Source organism: Microtus pennsylvanicus, chromosome 10 (assembly GCF_037038515.1).
Source record: "Microtus pennsylvanicus isolate mMicPen1 chromosome 10, mMicPen1.hap1, whole genome shotgun sequence".
Lineage (NCBI taxonomy): Eukaryota > Metazoa > Chordata > Mammalia > Rodentia > Cricetidae > Microtus > Microtus pennsylvanicus.
The window spans coordinates 28,136,586-28,157,032 of NC_134588.1; the positions used below are offsets into that span (position 1 = coordinate 28,136,586).

General features: G+C 41.7%; 1 protein-coding gene across 6 annotated transcripts in view; it reads right to left on the reverse strand.

The window, feature by feature from the left end:
• The window catches only part of Mdm4 (MDM4 regulator of p53), a 42,321-nt gene extending 29,833 nt beyond the window's left edge, over window positions 1–12,488 (reverse strand). For 2 of the 6 annotated variants that reach the window (XM_075987936.1, XM_075987934.1), the window contains exons 1-4: window positions 12,375–12,482; window positions 7,949–8,044; window positions 1,861–1,935; window positions 288–421 (exon numbers count right to left, since the gene is read on the reverse strand). In XM_075987936.1, the coding sequence (XP_075844051.1) occupies window positions 288–421; window positions 1,861–1,935; window positions 7,949–8,026 (287 nt within the window). In that variant the 5' untranslated portion in view covers window positions 8,027–8,044; window positions 12,375–12,482. Of the gene's footprint in view, window positions 1–287; window positions 422–1,860; window positions 1,939–7,132; window positions 7,292–7,948; window positions 8,045–12,374 lie in introns of those variants that run through there. The other 4 variants (XM_075987935.1, XM_075987932.1, XM_075987933.1 and 1 more) reach the window with 3 other exon arrangements.
• Window positions 12,489–20,447: the final 7,959 nt, after the last annotated feature.

A 20,447-nucleotide genomic window follows, 5' to 3' on the forward strand; every position in this document is an offset into this window, starting at 1 on the left:
TCAGCACAAACTTTGCTTCTTAAAGGCACCTCTGACACTCCATTTCCTGTTTCATGTACTTCTCTTCCATAGCTCTTACTGCCATGTTATTTTACCATGTATGAAGACTGTACTGTATGTACCATCAAATCAGACTGCCCACACTTCTCACTACTCAACTTTGTAATGTATCTCACTGGCTATTTAACACATTCATCCCCTAAAATACTAAAACAAACAGGTATACAGCTAGAGAGTGAGCAGGAATAAGCACTCAAAGATATATAAGAAACCCTTGCCCTTTTTACCTTGGATCTTTCACAGAAAAGCTCTGACGTCCAAGCAGATCTCCTAAAAGATCTCCACCACAATATACCATATGTTGCTGCTGTTGATCATAGAGTTGCTTCACCATTATATACTGGCCTAGAAAGTGCATTACCTACAGGAGAATAAAACACCATGAAATGATCCACCTGGCTACTACCAAGACCATAATTACCCATGAGTGACTTAGATATTTTGCTGAAAGAGAAAGACAATACAAGACTGCCAGTGTTTGAATGCCAATGGCATATAAGCAATCTCCAGTCAGGATAGATGTTTCCTACTACTAGGTTCATATACTCATCCATCAACAGAGCCAGATTTTTACACCAAAAACTACTGATCTGACAGTGAAAAAAAAAAATGTGGCAAGGTAGTGTTCTATTGGCAAAGGTCCAATGCTTAATGAACCATCAGTCCCAATATAAAAATCAGAGCTGGGTGGTGGTGGCACACGCCTTTAATCCCAGCACTGGAAAGGCAGAGGCAGGTGGTTCTCTGAGACTTTGAGACCAGCCTGGCCTATAAAGTGAGTTCCAGGAGAGCCAGGACTATACAAAGAGACCCTGTTTTGGAAAAAAAAAAAAACAAAAAACAAAATTTAGGTCTTATTTGTTAAATAAAAATGTAGTCTATCTAGCTTTTTCTTTACAAATTTCAAAAGCTCAAAAGATTCTAAACTTGAAAAGTGCCCTTTTACATGTAGATGAAGCATAACATAGAACTTTTATTATATAATCTAGGTTGATACACTGTTTGCCAATAAACCTGGATAAATTTTATGACAAACAGAAAGGGAGGGAATGAAAGGGGAAAGGGAAGAGATGGGGGAGAGAGATATCTACTGAAATATTTTTTAGTGCTTCCATTGTTTATTTCCCATCTACCCTCCCACTTGACCCTGAAAAGTTTTTAAAGGTAGGTTAAAAAAAAACAACAAAAAACCCCAAACTTTTTACTCAATAATTCAGTTCTTGTTAAATATCACAAGCAAGTAAAAAACATCTGCAGTCTTGGCAATAGTACTAATAGATATGGCACTTCTAAGGAAAAACTAAAAGAGCTCCATAATTTTGTTTTCTGCTAAGAAAAGGTGAAGGGTCTACCATAATAACTGCAATTGTTCGGGTACATTAACATTTTATACTATTTTCCACTTAAAGAATTCAATGTACTCTGGTAGTTTAAAAAAAGAACTTCAAGATACTACGTAAGTTATTTAAATTTCTAAACGTTCAAAATGACTCAATGCTCAGAAAGTATCTGACAAATGTACAATGACAAAGTTACTGCATCAAATTCCTGCCTGGCAACAAATCTGTGACTTTTTTTCACCCACACATTTTATATTATAACTCCCAGGTCAATGAATTTGCAGTTGACCACATACATATATACATCAAAAGGAACTAACTCTAAGGAAACAGGAAATTAATAAGGCAAATGCTCTCCTTCAGTAACACAACTTCCTTCCTTAGCCCAGATTTCAGAACTGTACATATGATGGCCTCTACTCAACTGTTCTTAAAATTGGAATTGTCATTGATAGCTTACCTCTTTCATAGTGAATACTTCCCCTTGAGCACCTGCAGCCTGCAAAATCTTCAGAAGTGGCAGTTTTGGTCGTACCTGCTGTAAACATAAAACATTAAGACAGAATTTTGATGTACCTGACAGATCTGGAACCTATGTAATAGAAGATGATCTTGAACTCTAGATCCTCCTGCACAAAGCCAGCACAAAGCTGCTATTTATATTTCAATTACATCAGTTTCTAGAAAAAAAAAAAACACAACTCTAGGAGACACTTGCTGCCTTTCTGGTAAATCACTTACAATGGGAAATCTATTCTTCCCTACAAGGATGACAATAACGATACCTTTTTAAGAAAAGTCGCTGTTGGTAATGAAACAGGAAAACTAGAATCTGATGGAAATAAAATGGTGTAACTGCTACAGAGGAAAAAAAAGTTGGCAATCCTTGGAAAGATAGCTCATCAGTTAAGAGCACTGGCTGTTCTTATAGCAAAGCCCTGCACTCAGGCCTCACAACTGTAGCTCCAGTTCCAAGATATCTGACATTCTTTTCTGGCCTTGGTTGGCACCACACACACCTGTGAGGCACAGGCATACAAACAGGCATAACACCCAAACACTGTCGGGCAGTGGTGGCGCATACTTTTAATCCCAGCACGCATTGAGGCAAAGGCAGGTGGATCTCTGTGAGTTCAAAGCCTGCTGGTTTACAAAGCGAGTTTCAGGACAGGCTCCAAAGCTACAGAAAAATCCTGTATAGGGGAAAAAGAAAAAAACAAAAACAACCAACAACACTCAAAAATAAAATTTTTAATTAAAAAATAAATAAAAAAAGACAAAAGAATAAAAAAATAAATGAATAACCAGATTTATCAAATAACACACCAATTCCACTCCTAGGTATCTATAAAACAACCTGAAAGGTTGAGGGGAAGGCGCTGGTTGTACACTTTCAATCCCACACTTGGGGGACACAGGCAAGAGGATCTCTAGTTTGAGGCCAGTCTGATCTACAAGTTCCAATATAGCCAGGACCACATATAGAGACTCCCATCTCTTAGAAAGAATACAAAACAAAACAAAAGAGAGAAAAAAAAAGACCTACCGACAGACCAACTGACCCTGAAAACTGGACCCAGACTAGTATTTTCTCAAATAGTCAAGATGATGACAACGAAAATCAGTATATTGCTGGGCAGTGGTGGAGCATGCCTTTAATCCCAGCACTTGGGAGGCAGAGACAGGCAGGTCTCCATGAGTTCAAGGCCAGCCTGGTCTACGAAGAGCTAGTTCCAGGACAAGCTTCAAAGCTACAGCTATTAAAAAAAAAAAAAAAAGAATAGAAAATCAGTAAGTTGATAAACAGTATATGTTGTGTACAACCACCATTTCACTAATGGAGTTTGTTGTCAGGTCTTAAGCCAATTAAGTGTCTTTGTTTTTTCAGATATTACAAATTAAAACAAAAACTGAAACACTGAAAAAAGACAATATATCCATTTACTGCTCTGCCATCCTATTACAGTCACACTATCTGAATTAACTTATCTTATACATTCTCTGTATTATTTGCCTCTATTCATACATTTTTGTATCCTGTATCTTTTATTTAAAATGTCCTGTTTTCCCATAAAATAAAACAAATCATTAAAAAAAGATGGCAGTCTACAACTGTCTGTAACTCCAGTTCCAAGGGGATCTGACACCCTCACACACACATATATGCAGGCAGAACACCAATACCCATAAAATAAAATAAATTATTAAACTATCCTGTTTTGACAGTATTCATTACTCATTTTTATATGCTGTTTGAAATTGATCTTAGAACCCCACACAAACTAGACAAGTACTCTACAGCTAAACTATCTTCTCTGTCCCCTTATTAATTTAATGGAACACATAATGTACCATTCTTATGTATCAGTTTATTAATTACTTATTTAAACCAAGGAATGGCAAACGCTGTTCTGAATTTACAAAAAGGTTGCTTTTTCCCCTATCTCCCCTTTCTTTATTTTGGCAGCTCTGGGGATCTAATCCTGAGTCCTGCATATCCAAGGCAAGAGCGCGCTCTGGAGCTCAGCTAACCCTTACCCCTACTGTAAATGGTTATACTAGAATATTACCATGCCTATGAGTTTACATTTTGTTTAAGGCTACAGTACTGAAGGGTTAAGACACAAACTTTACAGCCTGCAAAGTCTAACATATTTGTTTTCTGGCCCTATAAGAAAGTTTGTTGACTCCTATTCTAAATTTCAAGTGGTTCATAATTTGTGCTATTAAAAGTAATGCTACTTGGAAGTTGGGTGATGGTTCACCACTATCATCAGCTCTTAAGAGAGCCAAGTTCGCCATGAGGTGGTGGTCCCAGCACTTGGGAGGCAGAGGCAGGCGGATCTTTGTAAGTTCAAGGCCAGGCTGGTCTACAAGAGCTAGTTTCAGGACAGGCTCCAAAGCTACAGAGAAACCCTGCCTCAAAAAAAAAAAGAGAGCCAAGTTCAAGTTCATCCTTGGCTACAGAACCAGTAAAGTCATCCTAGGCCCCAATACCCTGCTTCAAAAAAAAAAAAAAATGCTACTTGAAAAATCATTGTGCATATAATTTCTCATACTTTGGACAAACCTACGTAGAGTATTAAAGAAAGTGGAACAGCTGGAAGATGGGAAATGGATCAGTCACTAAAGTGCTCACTACACAGACATAAAGACCTGAGTTCATTCAGATTTCAGCACCCAAGAAAGTCATATGTGGTAGGCTGTGACAAACAGACCCTTCTAGAACTCACTGGCCAGTCCAGCTAAATCTGAGAGCTATAGATTAAATAACAGACCCTGTTTTAAATAATAAAATAGAGTAGAACTGAGGAAGACAGTTATTTTTACCTTTTGATCTCCACATACACATGAACACATATACACAGGAGGGGTGCTAAATAACTTAGAGTAGTTAATCCATATATATAGTATATATAACCATATATGAATATTTCATACACACAAGAATCTCAGTTGTCCAACCTGCCTTAAATTCACTCTGCAGGCCAAGCAAGCTTTGAACTTCTGATCCTCCAGCTTTAGCCATCCAGGTAGTTGGGATTATAGGACTATACTATCAGAACCATCAATAAAAACATTTTAAAGCTAATACTACTTCCCATCTTCCTTAATGCTTTAGCTATAAAGATAATGGTAGAATGAAAAAGACCCAGTACTCTTCAGGTGGAAAAGAATCCATGAAATTCCATTCCAATCTAGCTGTATTGGACAGAAGACAGAGCGCTGAATAAGGAAAGGCTGCAGTTTCAACATGAGCTAGCTAGCAGCAGGTGACAGAAAAGAACTGAGGCAGGTAGCTAGGGACTGTGGGATAGAAATACATGAATTCTACTACTCCAAACACACCCTGGGCATAAGCCTCAAGACAAGAGTAATTAAGCTGCCTCCAAGTAAGAAAGTTCTACAGCCAACTACCTATATTTCTGAGTAATAAAGATTCTTCTATATAGAAAAAGTTTTATTCTTTAAAAAACAAAAACAAAAAAACCAAGGCAGCTGGGGATACATAGCTCAGTGGTAGAGCACTTGGCTAGCATGCATGAGGACTAAACTCAATCCGTAGAATAGGAAGGACAGGCAAAAAGACAAAAAATAAAATAAAATTTAAGGAATGGGATCAGCGCCGGGCAATGGTGGCACACGCCTCCCAGCACTCGGGAGGCAGAGGCAGGCGGATCTCTGCGAGTTCTAGGCCAGCCTGGTCTACAAGAGCTAGTGCCAGGACAGGCTCCAAAGCTACAGAGAAACCCTGTCTCGAAAAACTAAAAAAAAAAAAAAAAAAAAAAAAAAAAAGGAATGGGATCAGTTTAAATTAACCCTATATCAGGTGGTGGTGCATGCGCCTTTAATCCCCTTTAATTCCAGTACTCAGGAGGAACAGGCAGGTGGATCTCTGAGTTTGAGGCCAGCCTGGTCTACAGAGAAAGTTCCAGGACAGCCAGGGCTACACAGAGAAATCCTGTGTAGAAAAACAAAAAAATTAACCCTATCTCTGAGATGAAAGACAAAACAGGCTGATTGAGTCTCAGGGATAGGGTTTTCTCTAAATCAAACAAATTTTATCCAAATTCGTTTGGATAAAATAAGTACCAGAAAAATTAACCGTCATCTTCTAGGGGAACAGTCTTGAGATCTTGGCAGCATCAGTAAGTTTATAACACACTATTCTATTATAGAAATGGAAAGCCTACTTTTGAGTTGGCTTCAACACTTCCTCATTGTTATGCAGGAAGCCGACAGGTGCAGGCCCAGGAGTTTGTCTCCCTTGCCCTCTCTCTCTCTCTACCAACAAGACAGATGAGCTAGAGTTTTTCAAGACAGGATTTCTCTGTGTAACAGTCCTGGCTGTCCTGGAACTCGTTCTTGTAGACTAGGCTGGCCCCAAACTCACAGAGATCCACCTGTCTCTGCCTCCCAAGTGCTGGGATTAAAGGCGTGCGCCACCACCGTCCGGCTAACTAAACTCATTTTTTAACTAAGTATTAAAGTAAAAGGTCTGGGGCTGGAGAGATAGCTCAGCAGTTTAGATCATTGTCTGTTCTTCCATAGAACCCAGGTTCAATTCCCAGCACCCATATGGCAGTTTACAACTGTCTGTAGCTCTACCTCCAGGGGATGTGAAGCCCTCAAACAGGCATTCATACAAGCAAAATATCAATGCACATAAAATAAATATAAGTATCATTCAAAAGAAAGAACACTTGTTGCTCTTCTAAAGGACCTGGATCTGGTTCGCAGCACCACCTACACAATGGCTCACAATCATCTGTAACTCCAGTCCCAGAGAAGCCCTCTTCTGGCTTCAAAGGGACCACATGCATGTGGTTCACAGACACATATGCAGGCGAACCGAACACTCATACACATACAATAAAAATAAACCTTTAAAAAAAAAATCTGTCTGGGGCTGGAGAGATGGCTCAGCGGTTAAGAGCATTGCCTGCTCTTCCAAAGGTCCTGAGTTCAATTCCCAGCAACCACATGGTGGCTCACAACCATCTGTAATGAGGTCTGGTGCCCTCTTCTGGCCTTCAGGCATTACACACAGAAAGAATATTCTATACATAATAAATAAATATTTAAAAAAAAAATCTGTCTGCAATAGGATACACCAAATCTGAGGAGATGGTCAAGAGTCTGTATCCACAAATGCCTAAAGATTTTATAAGAATACATTTGCTATATTCATAGTTTAAGGCAGACTTTTAAATGAAACCAACTAGCCTGACCTGGTGGCACATGTCTGGAATCCCAGCACCTGGGAAAAAGCCAGGAGGATCAATCAAGTTCAAAGCAGCCTGGTTTACAAAGGACATTCCAGGTCAGCTAGGGCTGACCAGTACAGGAAACACAACCTGTGTCTTTCTTTCTCAGACTTCAAAAGTAAACTGCACAAATGAAAAGAAAGAAAATCAACTAATTACAACCAGTTGAGACAAAAAAGAACTTAGATAACCTGGTCCCAAATTCCCTATTACCCACTTCTAACCTAAAATACATGCCTAGTTTAACAAAATGTAAGAATTAAACAAGCAGGGGACATAAGAAATGAAAACCTGGGCTGGAGAGATGGCTCAGTGGTTAAGAGCATTGCCTGCTCTTCCAAAGGTCCTGAGTTCAATTCCCAGCAACCACATGGTGGCTCACAACCATCTGTAATGAGGTTTGGTGCCCTCTTCTGGCCTGCAGACACACACACAGACAGAATATTGTATACATAATAAAGTCTTCTTTAAAAAGAAATAAAACCTTAGCCATTTCAAGCTGTCTGTAACTTTCAAAAAGGTAATATAAGATTTTACAACATTGCTGGGCAGTGTAAGGCAAAGGCAAGCAGATCTCTGTGAGTTCAGGTCAGCCTGGTCTATCTACAGTAAGTTCCAGAACAGCAGGGCTGTTACACAGAGAAACCCTGTCTTCAAAAACAATAACAACAAAAGATTTTACTTTTACTTTCATCAAATTATAATTAGTGAATTCAGCTATATGCCACAATTCAATTTCTTAAAATTTTACAAAAAAATAAGATACCCAATACTCATTACCTGACTGATTCTTTCTGAAGATATTCTGCAAGCACTGTCAGATGTTGAGCACTGGGCAGATGTGGAATGTGATGTCATTTTGGCAGTGAAGACAAACTAAAAGGAAAAAAATTATATATAAATGTAAAGTAGAAGAAACAATTTGGGCATGGTGGCACACACCTTTAATACCAGCACTCAGGAGGTGATCTTTGTGAGTTCAAGATCAGCCTGGTCTATACAGCAAATCTAAGGAAAGCCAGGGCTTATATATAGAAATCCTTTCTCCAAACAGAATGAAAAAGAAGATAAAACTGCCAACAATGGTTTAAAAACAAAAACAAAAAAAATCTGACAAATACACATATATCTCTGCACAAATGCAAAATACTCACACTGAGATTCTCAATTTCTAGTTCAGATCCAGCACAAACGCTGGAGACAAAACCATCCAAGCCTCACTCAGGTGAATCCTGAAACAGAGACAGGTTTGGACGCGTTCTACTTTCAATGCTGATGCTAATGAGTGAGTTAGTTGTTCTAGCTCAAAGTCAAATTTCCAATCACTGCTTCCCCGACTGGCTGTCAGATGGTACCAGTAACTCTTAAGCACAGTGCTTAAGATAAGAGCTAGAGACACATCTGGAAAATCACCAAGACCGGTGCTCCAACATGCCTGGACAAGAAACCGCACAGGAAAGTGAGCCTGGTGTAATCTTGGTAGGGCACATTGGTAATCTCAGCATTGGGAGTTCAAGGCCAGCCTGAGGTACACAGTAAAACTTCTCAAAAACAAAAAGGTTTTAAAAATACATTTTAGGTATCACTTAGGGGAGTTTCTAAAGGAATCAAACTCAATTAGGTCAAAAGTTGCTTCCTTGGAGAAGATTTTGCTGACTCCAAGATGGGGAAAGTGATGATACCAGAATGAAGAAGTTGTGAGAACGTATACGTAACACTCACAAGGCTCTTAGTTTAGTCCTCACCAATGCTGACTCCTGACAACCCCATGAAAAAAAACATGCCCCTACTAGCTTGAAACCAGAGTAGAAAGCCTGGTTTTCTCAATGTTAAGTGGTTTCTAACCTACATTTAGTCTAAGGAACTCCTATATCTCATCCTGAAATGCCTGCCTTTGAAAACAATGGTAATTTTTTTTTAAAAGACAATCTCACTATGTAGTCTTGGCTTGGCTGGAACTCACTTTGCTGATCAAGCTAGCCTTGTTTTAAGAGATCTGTTAAGAGATCTGTCTACCTCTGCCAGAATTAAAAGTATACAACACACAGCCAGCAAAGACAACCGTAATTTTAACACTAAAATTTAAAACTTCTAAAAATAATAAAAATACATTAAAGACTGGTAATTACCAATTTTTTAAACAATAAAAGTTATTGATGTAACATGTATTTGTTCAGCTCCTTTTTTTTAAAGGTTTATTTATTATGTATACAACATTCTGCCTCCAAGCCAGAAGAGGGCAGCAGATCTCATTATAGATGGCTGTGAGCCCCCATGTGGTTGCTGGGAATTGAACTCAGGACCTCTCAAAAAACAGCCAGTCAGTGCTCTTAACCTCTGAGCCATCTCTCCAACCCCCATTCCTTTCAGCTCTCTTTTAATAACATATCCTTGGGGGGGGGGGGTTGTACATGAGTGCAGATGTCCATAAAGGCCAGAGCATCATATCTCCCTGGAGCTGTAGTTGCAGACAATTGCTAGATGCCTGGGTCCTCTTCGAGAGCACCAAAGACTCTTAACCACTGAGCCAGCCATCTCTCCTGCCCCTTGTTCAACTGAATGGATCAAACGAGAATGAATACTCATTTTAAAAAGAAAAGATGGCCAAATACAGTGGCACACTCCTTTAATCCCAGCACTTGGAAGGCAGAGGCTAGCCTGGTCTACCCAGTGAGACCCTGCCTCAAAAAATACATAAATAAATCAGATATTAGAGTACTTCATTCCACCTTTGCTAAACACTTGAGGGTGCAGCAAAAAAATGCACTACAACTATTTGTCAAGCTAGGAAATAACCTAAAAGCAATGAGGACTTAGCTAAAGAAACAGCTTACGTTACCTTTTTAAAGGATGATAACACAAAACACTTTAAAAGAAATTAGTCTACCTTATAGAAAGCAGATGTTATTTAAAAAATTTGAGGTGCATACTTGCAAAATGATCCTTCTATGGTTTAAAACTAATGTGTAGAGCAAGTCAGGAAATCTGTAGGACCCAGTGATGAGAACATTAGGAAGCTTGAGGGGTTATGGGTGCTGGCCTGTCAACTTTACACATTCACATTTTTTTCTTTTTCTTTTTTTTTTTTTTTTTTTTTTGGTTTTTCAAGACAGGGTTTCTCTGTGGTTTTGGAGCCTGTCCTAGAACTAGCTCTTGTAGACTAGGCTGGTCTCGAACTCATAGAGACCCGCCTGCCTCTGCCTCCCGAGTGCTGGGATTAAAGGCGTGCGCCACCACCGCCCAGCCACGTTTTTTTTCAAACAGGAGTTTGTCATTGGTCTTGACCAATACAGTGAGACTATTGTAAACAATCCTTTAAAGCAAAATAGTTTTTTTCCTAGCAGGAATGAAGGGGAAAACTAAACCTGAATTGATATTCAGCAACTTATGTTATGCTCAAGTTTCTGATCCCCAAAAGAATTCAAGGAGCCGCATTTCTGATGCAAATTACATGAAGGTTTTTAATATTCAAACTCAAGTTTGGACCAACCCCTTTCCAGCACCCCAGCATGGTGGGTGCAGAAAATGCAGGCAGGGAGCACTGGGAGGGTAGAACTTTTAAAGGGGAAACACTGTAATCAGGGGAGTTCTTGTCCTGATGTCTTGGGATTGGGTAAGGAGGGCATAGGGTAAGATAGTTTCTGAAGTCATTGGTCAGTTTGGGGGCACAAAAAGCTAACAAAGAGCCATTAATAACTGACAAGGAATCTTCAAGGACAGGAGGCCTCCCAGGAACATCTGGACCTCATTAAATTTTATAGCCCTGCTCCTTAGCTCCTTAATTGTCTATTTTTAGGTTATCTGTTGAAATTTTGCTATCGCTACACATTTCTGGAGCTGAGATCTGCCCCCCCCCCCATTCATTATATGGCTTAAGATGAAGCCCCTTCTTGAAAATGGAGTTTGCAAAGTCAGGTCCTCACACTTACACCTGCTATTATTTTGACAGACACATGCCATGCCTAGTGGGGCTTCCTAACCCACACAGGCCTTTCTTGAACAGGATTAAGATAGGTGTTGTTTTGTTCAGGTGTTGCTTAATAGTGGTCTCAACAGGTGGGGAGGTACAAAAATCACTGGGGGGGCATGCTAATTAAAGTTCAGATTGTGAGGGCCAGTCATGATAATTGGTCACCTAAAGGAAGTTCTTTACTTCCAACCATTATTGCCTGGGACTCTGGTCATCGAAGAATTTAAACAGGAGACCTGGGTCTCAGTGGGTTCCCCTGAAGCCACACCTGGTGGCAGAAAAGAACCATAAGCTGAGATAACCGGATCTCCACCCAAGGGCAGACCATTCAAAGGAAAAGCCTGACATTCCAACGCTGTAGATAGGATCACCCGCCAGGGCACCTCACCAGGATGCCCCTAGACAAATGTCAGCCAAGCAGGGGTCCTGAACCTCAAAGACCCCTCATCCCCACCTTTACTACTATAAAAACCAAATTCTAATTGAGCTCGGAGAGTGGACATTCCAACACGTTGGTCATGCGGAGAGACCTAGTTTGCAAACTTGATTAAAATATAGGCCCTTTGCTTTTACATATGGGACTCGGTCTCTTTTGTTGGCTTTTGTGGGGACCCCGCGGATTTGGGCATAACAATATTCGCGGGCCAGGAGAGGTGGAGGAGCAGGCTGGGAGGCAGGGCCAGGTGGCTCTTCTTGAGTTCGAGGCAAGCCTGGTCTACACAGCAAATTCCAGGCTAGTCAGGGCTGGTTACACATTGAGAGCCTGTCTCAAAAAAAAAAAAAGACAAAAAATAAAAATAAAATTAATATACGTGGAGAATAATAATAAATACCCGCGGTCCGTATGTGGACCGCAAACAAACACCTTTCAAACACTAGAGCCGACAGTCTGCGGCCCTTAAAAATTATTCAACTTTTAAATCACATCAATGTCACTCTCCCGGTCTCCCTCCGACCCCTTTAAGTTCTCAACACTCTTCAAATCTGAGGTGCAGTTAAAAACATCAGCGCCATCACTTCACTGTCAGTCCGTAACTGCAAAAACCCGTTTCACCGCACTCCACTTTTCTCCTCCGCGGGGCCGTAGCGACACCCTTCCCCCACAGCCTCTCCCGCGGCCCCGCGGCCCACGCCGCCCTCCGCCCCGGTTCCTCCAGCCTGCTCGCCAACTACGTGGCCTCCAGGCCTCCCGTCCGCTCCCCCGCATACCCCGCTGGCCAGACCCCTCCGCCACACCTTACGGTCGCGCCACGAGTCGCTTCCCCTCCGAGCTGGGGGAGGGGCGGCAGGAGTAGCTCCTAAGGCCTCCGCAGCATTTTTGAAACTGCGAGCAACGGCGGCGCGACTTCCGGCCTCTCAAAGTCGCGTTTGCGAGAGCTTCCGGGGAGGCAGTCGAAACCATAGAGTAGCCCTTGGAGGACTAGAGGGCTAGAAAGGCTGAAGAACCTACCATTGAGTACATGTTAATCCAGGAATAGAGTCTCCAGTCGTGGACGATGACCGCTAGAGATAGTTATGTATTTATTTTACTTTTGAGACAGGAAGTCTGTGTGTATCCCTGGCTGTTCTGGAACTCACTATGTAAACCAAGCTAGCCTCGAACTCACAGAGGTCCACTTCGTCTGCCTCCCGAGTGCTGGGATTTAAGGCGTGCAACACCATGCCCTGCATAAAGAGGTTTTGAAAGAATAGGGAGACATGTCGGGATCTTGCGATGTGTACAGCGATGTCCCCGGCGATTAAAACAGATGAAAGCTAAGAGCATACTCAGAGGTGGCCTTTAGATCCTCAAAAAACCCTTAATATAATTTAATCATTCTTACTCCCCAGGGGTGGCCGCCGAGGGAAACTGCATCCCAGTTGTTTCTCAATGGGGAACATACAATTGGTTTATTCACGAATGACTACAAAATAAGTGATAAATGCTAAAAGAAAAGGACAAAGAATAGTGAGAAGGATCTTCCCGGCCGGATCTTAACTCGGATCACAGAATCGGGTCACGCTTCCCCACCACCCCCTGGGGTTGAGAAACTCCCTCAAGCAAACTGCCGGTGCCAGGTGCCAAACAGCATCACCTACCCCAGATAACCTCATTTATTTCGGTATAATTCTGAGTGAGAGGATTTTCTGAGCTGAAATATTTTGTCTTGTAATTTCTTCTTAATAGCTGGGTGTTTTTGGAGGACAGTACGAATTCATTACTTCCAATGTAAATGCTACCCCGTTTTTTGTTTTTGTTTCTTTTGTTTTATTTTGTTTTGAGACAGGATCTCTATGTATCCCTGGCTGTTCTGGCATTCTGTGTAGACAAGGTTGGCATCGAATTCACAAAGATCCTCCAGCCTCTGGGTTAAAGGCGGGCCACGCTACTACCGGGTTCTTGGAGACAGCTTCCACATCCCATTCCCAGTCCTCTCAATTCTCTACAAGCTAAGCCTACTGATCCTTTGATTATTTCTTTTTGACGTGTCAATGAGCCACCGAGTTACCCTGAACAAGAACTTGTTTGTGTTAAGATGTGGCGCCCAGAAATAGATGCATACTCATGCAAAGAAAACAAGACCGTACCCTCCCTTGATTTACACATTACACGGTCCCTACTACGAATTTATTAATTGGGCATTTTGGGAGACAGTAAGAATTTATTATTTCCAATGTAAACACTACCCCATTCTTTTTGTTTTCCTTGAGGCAGGATCTCACAAGTAGCTCCGGCTGTCCTAAATCACTAGGTAGACCAGGCTGACCTTGAACTCCAAGATCTACTGGCTTCTGCCTCCTAAGCGCTGGGAATAAAAGCCTGCACCGCTGTGCCCCGCTCCTACTTAGAGCCTTTCCCAGTGGGAGAGTCAGAGCTTTCTGAAGACGCTGAGGAGGTGATTCTCTTTGTGCAGTCGCTGACAACGAGCTTGAAGTCAACAATGGATTTCCTCAAAAGAGAGGGAAGGGCACTTTTAGGTAAAACCCAGTCAAGTATTTCCCCTTCTCCCTTTGTGCAAATACTTTTTGTTTGGTTGATTTGGTTTGGCTCTCTTCTGTTTTGGAGACAGGACCACATTCTGTGGTTCTGGCTGGACTGTAATTCGTTATATAGGTCAAGCTGGTCTGGAACTAGAGGTGGTTCTCTGCCTGCTAATTCTGGAAATGCAAGCATGACCCACATGACTGACATAGCAAGTTCTGGGTCCAGAAGAACTATATTGCGAGATTCACTCTCAAATTAATTGATTTCTCAACAGGAATTTGCTATTTTTTAAACAATATCTGACTAGCTTAGAGTCCTCCTACTGTCTGCTGGAATCAGACTTAGAATCCCCTCGTGCAGTTCTGATTCTTTAAAATTAACAGTCTTGAGCAGGGGTTTGCAACCTTCCTAACACGGTGACCCTTCAATATAGTTCCTTATGTTGTGGTGACCCCCCACCATTAAATAATTTCATTGCTACTTCATAACTGCATTTATGCTACTGTTATGACTTGTAATGTAAATATCTGATATGCAGGATATCTGAGATGTGACCCTTGTGAAATTGTCTTTGGGTCCAACCTTCCCCAGCCAGAGGGCTCAATCCACAGGTTGCAGGTTGCAAACAGCTATTTAGGGGCTTCCAAAAACTAAGACCTGAGGCTCAGCCAGCTGGCTCAGCAGATAAAGATAATTGCCCCAAGCCTGAGTTTCAAAAGTAAAAAAAAAAAAAAGGAAGGCCTGGAAAGTGGCCCAGTAAAGGAGCCTGATAGTCAGGTGAAGAAATTGTAAGTCTAATCATGGCTGAGGTGCTGTCACCCTGGTGCAAGCCAAAAGGTCAATCCTTTCCCTTTTTATTTGTCTAAACATTTATCAGCACAATTTGTCTTCATCTAAAGCCTTAATAAGGAAGGGGACTGGAGAGATGGCTTGGTGATTAAGAGTGCTGGCCTCTCTTTTGGAGGACGCAGGTCTGATTCCCAACACTCACTTGGCCCTCCGCACCTATCTGTAACTCCAATTCCAGGTCATTCGACGCTCTCTTCCAGCCTCTAAGGATACTGTCTACAAGTGATACACAGACATACAAACAGGCAAAACACCCATACACATAAATAACTTTTTCATTTTCTGAAGACAGGCTCCTACTTTGTAGCTCTGACTGTCCTGGAACTCTAACTCACAGAGGTCCACCTGCCTCTGCCTTATGAGTGGATTAAAGGTATGAGCCACTGTGCCAAGCCATAATTAACTTGTTAAAACAATGCCTTAATAAATATGTCAAACAGAACAAGGCTTAGAAAATAGAGCCTTTACCAGCACATGGAGGGCCCTGCCTAAATAAATAAATAAACAAATGGAGCCTTACCCATCACATTGACACTGATATGCTGTACATGTTGAGGGCCCATATCTACCAATCAAATAAACTTAGCAAAAAACAAGCTGGTTAAAAGTTCATAACTCATCATGTTATCTGCCACTTCCTTCTCAAAGAAGTCTGTTCACATAAACAAACAGGAAGTCTGATTTCTGGTCTGTTTCTTGAAACCAGAGCATTACCCAGTTATATATCTTTAGTGTCTCAGGCTATAAAATAAAATGGATGAATTGGCTTGTCTATGGCCCTTTTTAATGTTAAAAGAATTAAAAGACAATTCCTGAATTATAACTTTCTGGAACAAAGCTAGAGCGCTAACTCCCTCATCCATAGACAAGGATGTGAAGAGGAATATAATGTTTTCTTCTTCCTACATAATACTACTTAACTACACAAAGAAATTTCCTCCCTGACATCTCCCAGCTTCAAACTCAAAGAGTATCATTTTCCTGACTCTGGTATTTATCTGCTCCATGCATTTCTTTAGATGTTTAGGATTTTTGTTTTGCTTTGCTTTGTTTTTTGAGGCAGGGTTTCTCTGTGTAGCTTTGGAGCCTGTCCTGGAACTCACTCTGTAGTCCAGGCTGGTCTCGAACTCACAGAGATACGCCTGCTTCTGTTTAGGATTTTTAACTTTTATTTGTTGTGTGGAGGTCAGAGTTGATTTCCTCTTTCCATGATGTGGATTTCGGGGTACAAATTCAAATCCTCTGTGTAGCCCTAGTTGACCAGTTGCACAATTAGATCTGGCTGGCCTCAAACTCACAAAAATTGTCTGCCCTTGCTCTGAAGTGCTAGAATTAAAGGCCTACGCCACTATGCTTGGCCCTATTACACTTTTGGGTTCTTTTTCTTTTTTTGGTTTTCTTTTGTTTGGTTGGGTTTTGGGGTTTGTTTGTTTGTTTTTTATTTCTTTCTTTCTTTTTTTGTTTTTTGTTTTTTGAGGCAGAGTTTCTCTGGAGCCTGTCCTGGAACTAGCTCTTGTAGACCAGGTTGGCCTCAAACTCACAGAGATCGACCTGCCTTTGCCTCCAGAGTGCTGGGATTAAAGGTGTGCGTGGCTATCACCGGACTCTTTCTTTTTTTTTTTAATTAATTAATTAATTTTGTGACAGGGTGTAGAGTCCTAGTCCTGGCTGTACTGGAGCTCACTTTGTAGTGAGTGGGCTTGAGCTCACTGAGAGCCACCTGCCTCTGCCCTCCCGAGTGCTGGAATTAAAGACGTGCGCCACCACTGCCCAGCTGAATTTTATTTTTATAGTTGTATCAAACTCTTAAGTGTTTTACTGTAATTTATATTCTTCTTTTTGTTATTTTTTGTGTGCATGTGTGTTCCACCTGTGTTTGGGTGCTCACAGAGGCTATAGAAGGTGTCAGATCCCTTGCGTCTGGAGTTATAGTGTGAGCTGCCTGATGTGGGTGCTGGCAATTGAACTCAGGTCTTCTGCAATAGCAGCGAGTGAACTCAGGTCTTCTGCAATAGCAGCGAGTGAACACGGGTCTTCTGCAGTAGCAGTGAGTGAACGTGGGTCTTCTGCAATCGTAGCGAGCGCTCTTCATTTCTGAGCCATCTCTCCAGCCCCGTTCTTATTCCTCATTGTCAAGTTCAATGATGGTGTAAGACTTTAAGACAATTCTGAAGCCATTTTTGACAATTCTAAATCCTCTCAGCCTCTGTGCCATAGTGCTTCCCCTCCTCCCCTGGGAACCAAGGACCTAACAGCTACACTCGTACGTACTCAGTTCCTGAACAATTACCCATATACGTATGTTTTGGTTCGGTCCCCTGGGAAACGGGGTCAAAATGACCTCTTACCTCATCTGATCTGGCAACAGCTCTCCAGTCAATTATTGGTAATAGCCCTTTTGAATAAGCCAATCAGAATAGTCAAAGAACAACCTCCCTTGCTTCTGTGGCCCCTTTAAAAGTAGACTGTACCAGCTGTTCGAGGTCCCTCGGCTTTCCGAATGCTGGGGGACCCTGTCATGACAGAATTAATAAGATCCTCATGCTTTTGCATCAGCTGTGGTGTGTGAGATAGTCTATGGGAGTGACTCCTTCTCGGTGTTTGGACGCTAGAGTCCAACAATGGCAAATCATATAATTATGGTTAAATTCCTTTTCATTGGTGTACAGTGATGTTATTGTTCAGCCATAAGCTGAATTGTACACAGGTAGAATTAATTGTTGTGTAGCTAGCCCCTGTGTTAGTTTTCCAGGGTTACCATAACAAAATACTACTGGGGGCTTACACAGTGGAAATTAATTTCCTCTCAGTTCTGGATCCTTAAGTCAAAGATGACGAAATCATAGACTTGTTTCTTGAGTTTTCTCTTCTTGGCTTGTAGTTGGCTGCCTTTGGCTGAGTGCACATGGGGTCATTCTTTAGCCTGTGTGTTGTCTGTACTTTTATTTTTTTTCTTGAGACAGGGTTTCTCTATATAACAGGCCTGGCTGTCCTGGAATTCGATTTGTAGACCAGGCTGGACTTAAATGCACAGATCCACCTGCCTCTGCCTCCTAAGTGCTGGGATTAAAGGTGTGTGCTACCGTGCCCAGTTTATTTTATTTTTTAATTATAGCAAATTTGCGGAGGTCAAAGGACAACCCATATCAGTTGGTTCCCACGGGATCTGGGGATCAAACTCAACTAATAATGCTTCTGCAGTAAGCACCTTTACCTGTTGAGCTGTCTCGCGGGCGCTTGCCTGCTTTTATTTCCTCCTTTAGCCATAATAGATCGGGGTCTACCTCTATATCCTTGTTTCATGCTAATCACTCTGTTAAAGGCACTGCCTCCAAGTACAGTCAGATGGTAAGGTGCTGAAGGGGAGGACTTCAACAGAAATGTATCATGTGCCGGGGACACAATGCAGCCCCTAGCATTCACTTAGCCAATAGTTTTAGATTGTTTCCCAGTGTTGTCCATGCTGGTCATGAATTTGTGCATTCCTACCTCAGCTCCCTACTAGCTCAGACTGGAGGCGTGGGCTCCCTTGCCCAGCTGCATCCCATTTAATTTTTTTTTTTTCCTCAGCCGGTTGGTGGTGGCACACACCTTTAATCCCAGCACTCGAGAGGCAGAGGCCAGCTTGGTCTGCAGAGTGAGTTCCAGGACAGCCAGGGCTGATACACCGAGAAACTCTGTCAAATAAAGAAAAAAATATGTTTTTTCTCTCTTTACAAATATTTCGGTGGTAGAGCGCTCGGGTAGCATGTACTGCATCCTCGGTAGAATTCCCAGCACCACAATAAATAACTAAAGAATTTTCTATTGCTGTAGTGACCTTTAAAGCTTGTCTCCCTATACACTCTATGGGAAATTATTAGACAATATTGGCAATACTGTGTAGTTCAGTAGCTAACACGGGGATGCTCTACAGAGTCATTATAGTCAGTTACACAAGGACACAAGGGATCTGTTGCTCTGTGTCTTTGCCTACCTTTACCATCTGCCGATTAAACAAACCCCGACACACGGTCACTCACAGTGATTTAGCAAGGCTGAAGGTTGTGTTTTTTTTTCTTTTTTTAAAATCAACACAACGGGCTGGAGAGATGGCTCAGAGGTTAAGAGCGTTGCTCTTCCAGAGGTCCTGAGTTCAATTCCCAGCACTGTATCCTAGAAAGTGTATATATAATAAATAAATTTAAAATAAATAAAATCAACACAACTAATCGGTTACAGGTGGAAAAGAGGTGTTGAGAATGGATCAGGGTGAAAAAAGAAAACCCAAGTTTGTAGACATTGCATGTCTACACTCGGTCACGAGGCTATCCTGCACTGTGTAGGGCTGCTGCACTGGATGGCAGCCTCTTCGCAGGTGCAGTCCCCGGGCCCATGTCATGTCATGCAGCCCCCAGGCAGCAGGTGTGGCCACTCTGCAGCCTTTGCACTAGCAGGAGCCTGCAAGAGAGCTGGTTGAAGTCAAGACAAGGTGAAGTCCCAGGACAGATTCTGACAGTTGAGCTAGCAAGTGGCATGAGTTCTTCCATATTTATTGACCGAAGGTTTGTCAGATATGAATTTCCTAGTAATAGCCTTTGCCCATTGTTTTGGCTTTTTCGTATTAATCCCCCTTGTATACTGGGGATTCTAATCCTTGGTTATGTGTATTTTGATTACACCTCCATAACTTGTTTCCGCTATTTAAATTTTGTCTTTTAACGAATAGAAGTATTTTGTTTAGTTGATCTGGCTTTGATTTTGTTTCATTTTGCTTCTTGTGACATGAACTCAAGTCACCTAAACTGGCCGCAAACTCACTATGTAGCAGAGACAGATCTTTACCTCCTGACCCTCCTGCCTCTACCTCCCAGGTGATGGGATTCCAGGAGTGTCACACTATTGACCAGTTCAAAGGTTTTTTTTTTTTGATAAACATATATTAAATTTTATACTCTTGTTTTCAGTCATTTATATGTTATTTAAGGGACCGTTCTCTGTCTTTAGATAAGAAACATGTGCTGGTATATTTTCTTCTAAAACTCTCAAAGATTTGAGAGCTTCAAAGAGTAAACAAATGTAGCATGAGAGAATTCAACACATCTTTGCATCGTTGGATCCTGGAATTACTACAGATAGATGTGAGCTGCCATGTGGGTGGTGGGAATTGAACCCTAGTCCTTGGAAGAGCAACCAGTACCCTTAACTACTGGACCATCTGTCCAGCCCAGAGATAATTAAGATTTTTTGGATTTTTTAAAATTATGTATATGTCAGGACATATGTGCCTGAGTGCAGGTGCTTAGGGAGACCTGAGGCGTGAGATCTGCCTGAAGCTAGAGGCAACTGTGAGTCACCGGATGTGGGGGCAGGGAAATAAACCCTTGTCTACTGGAAGAGTGGTAAGCACACTTAACCACTAAACCCACGCTAGCCTCAAGAGGGGTCATAGCTGTTTATATCATTTCTAATGCCGTGTCAAACCTTTTGTACACCTCTATTCTATTGTTTTTCCT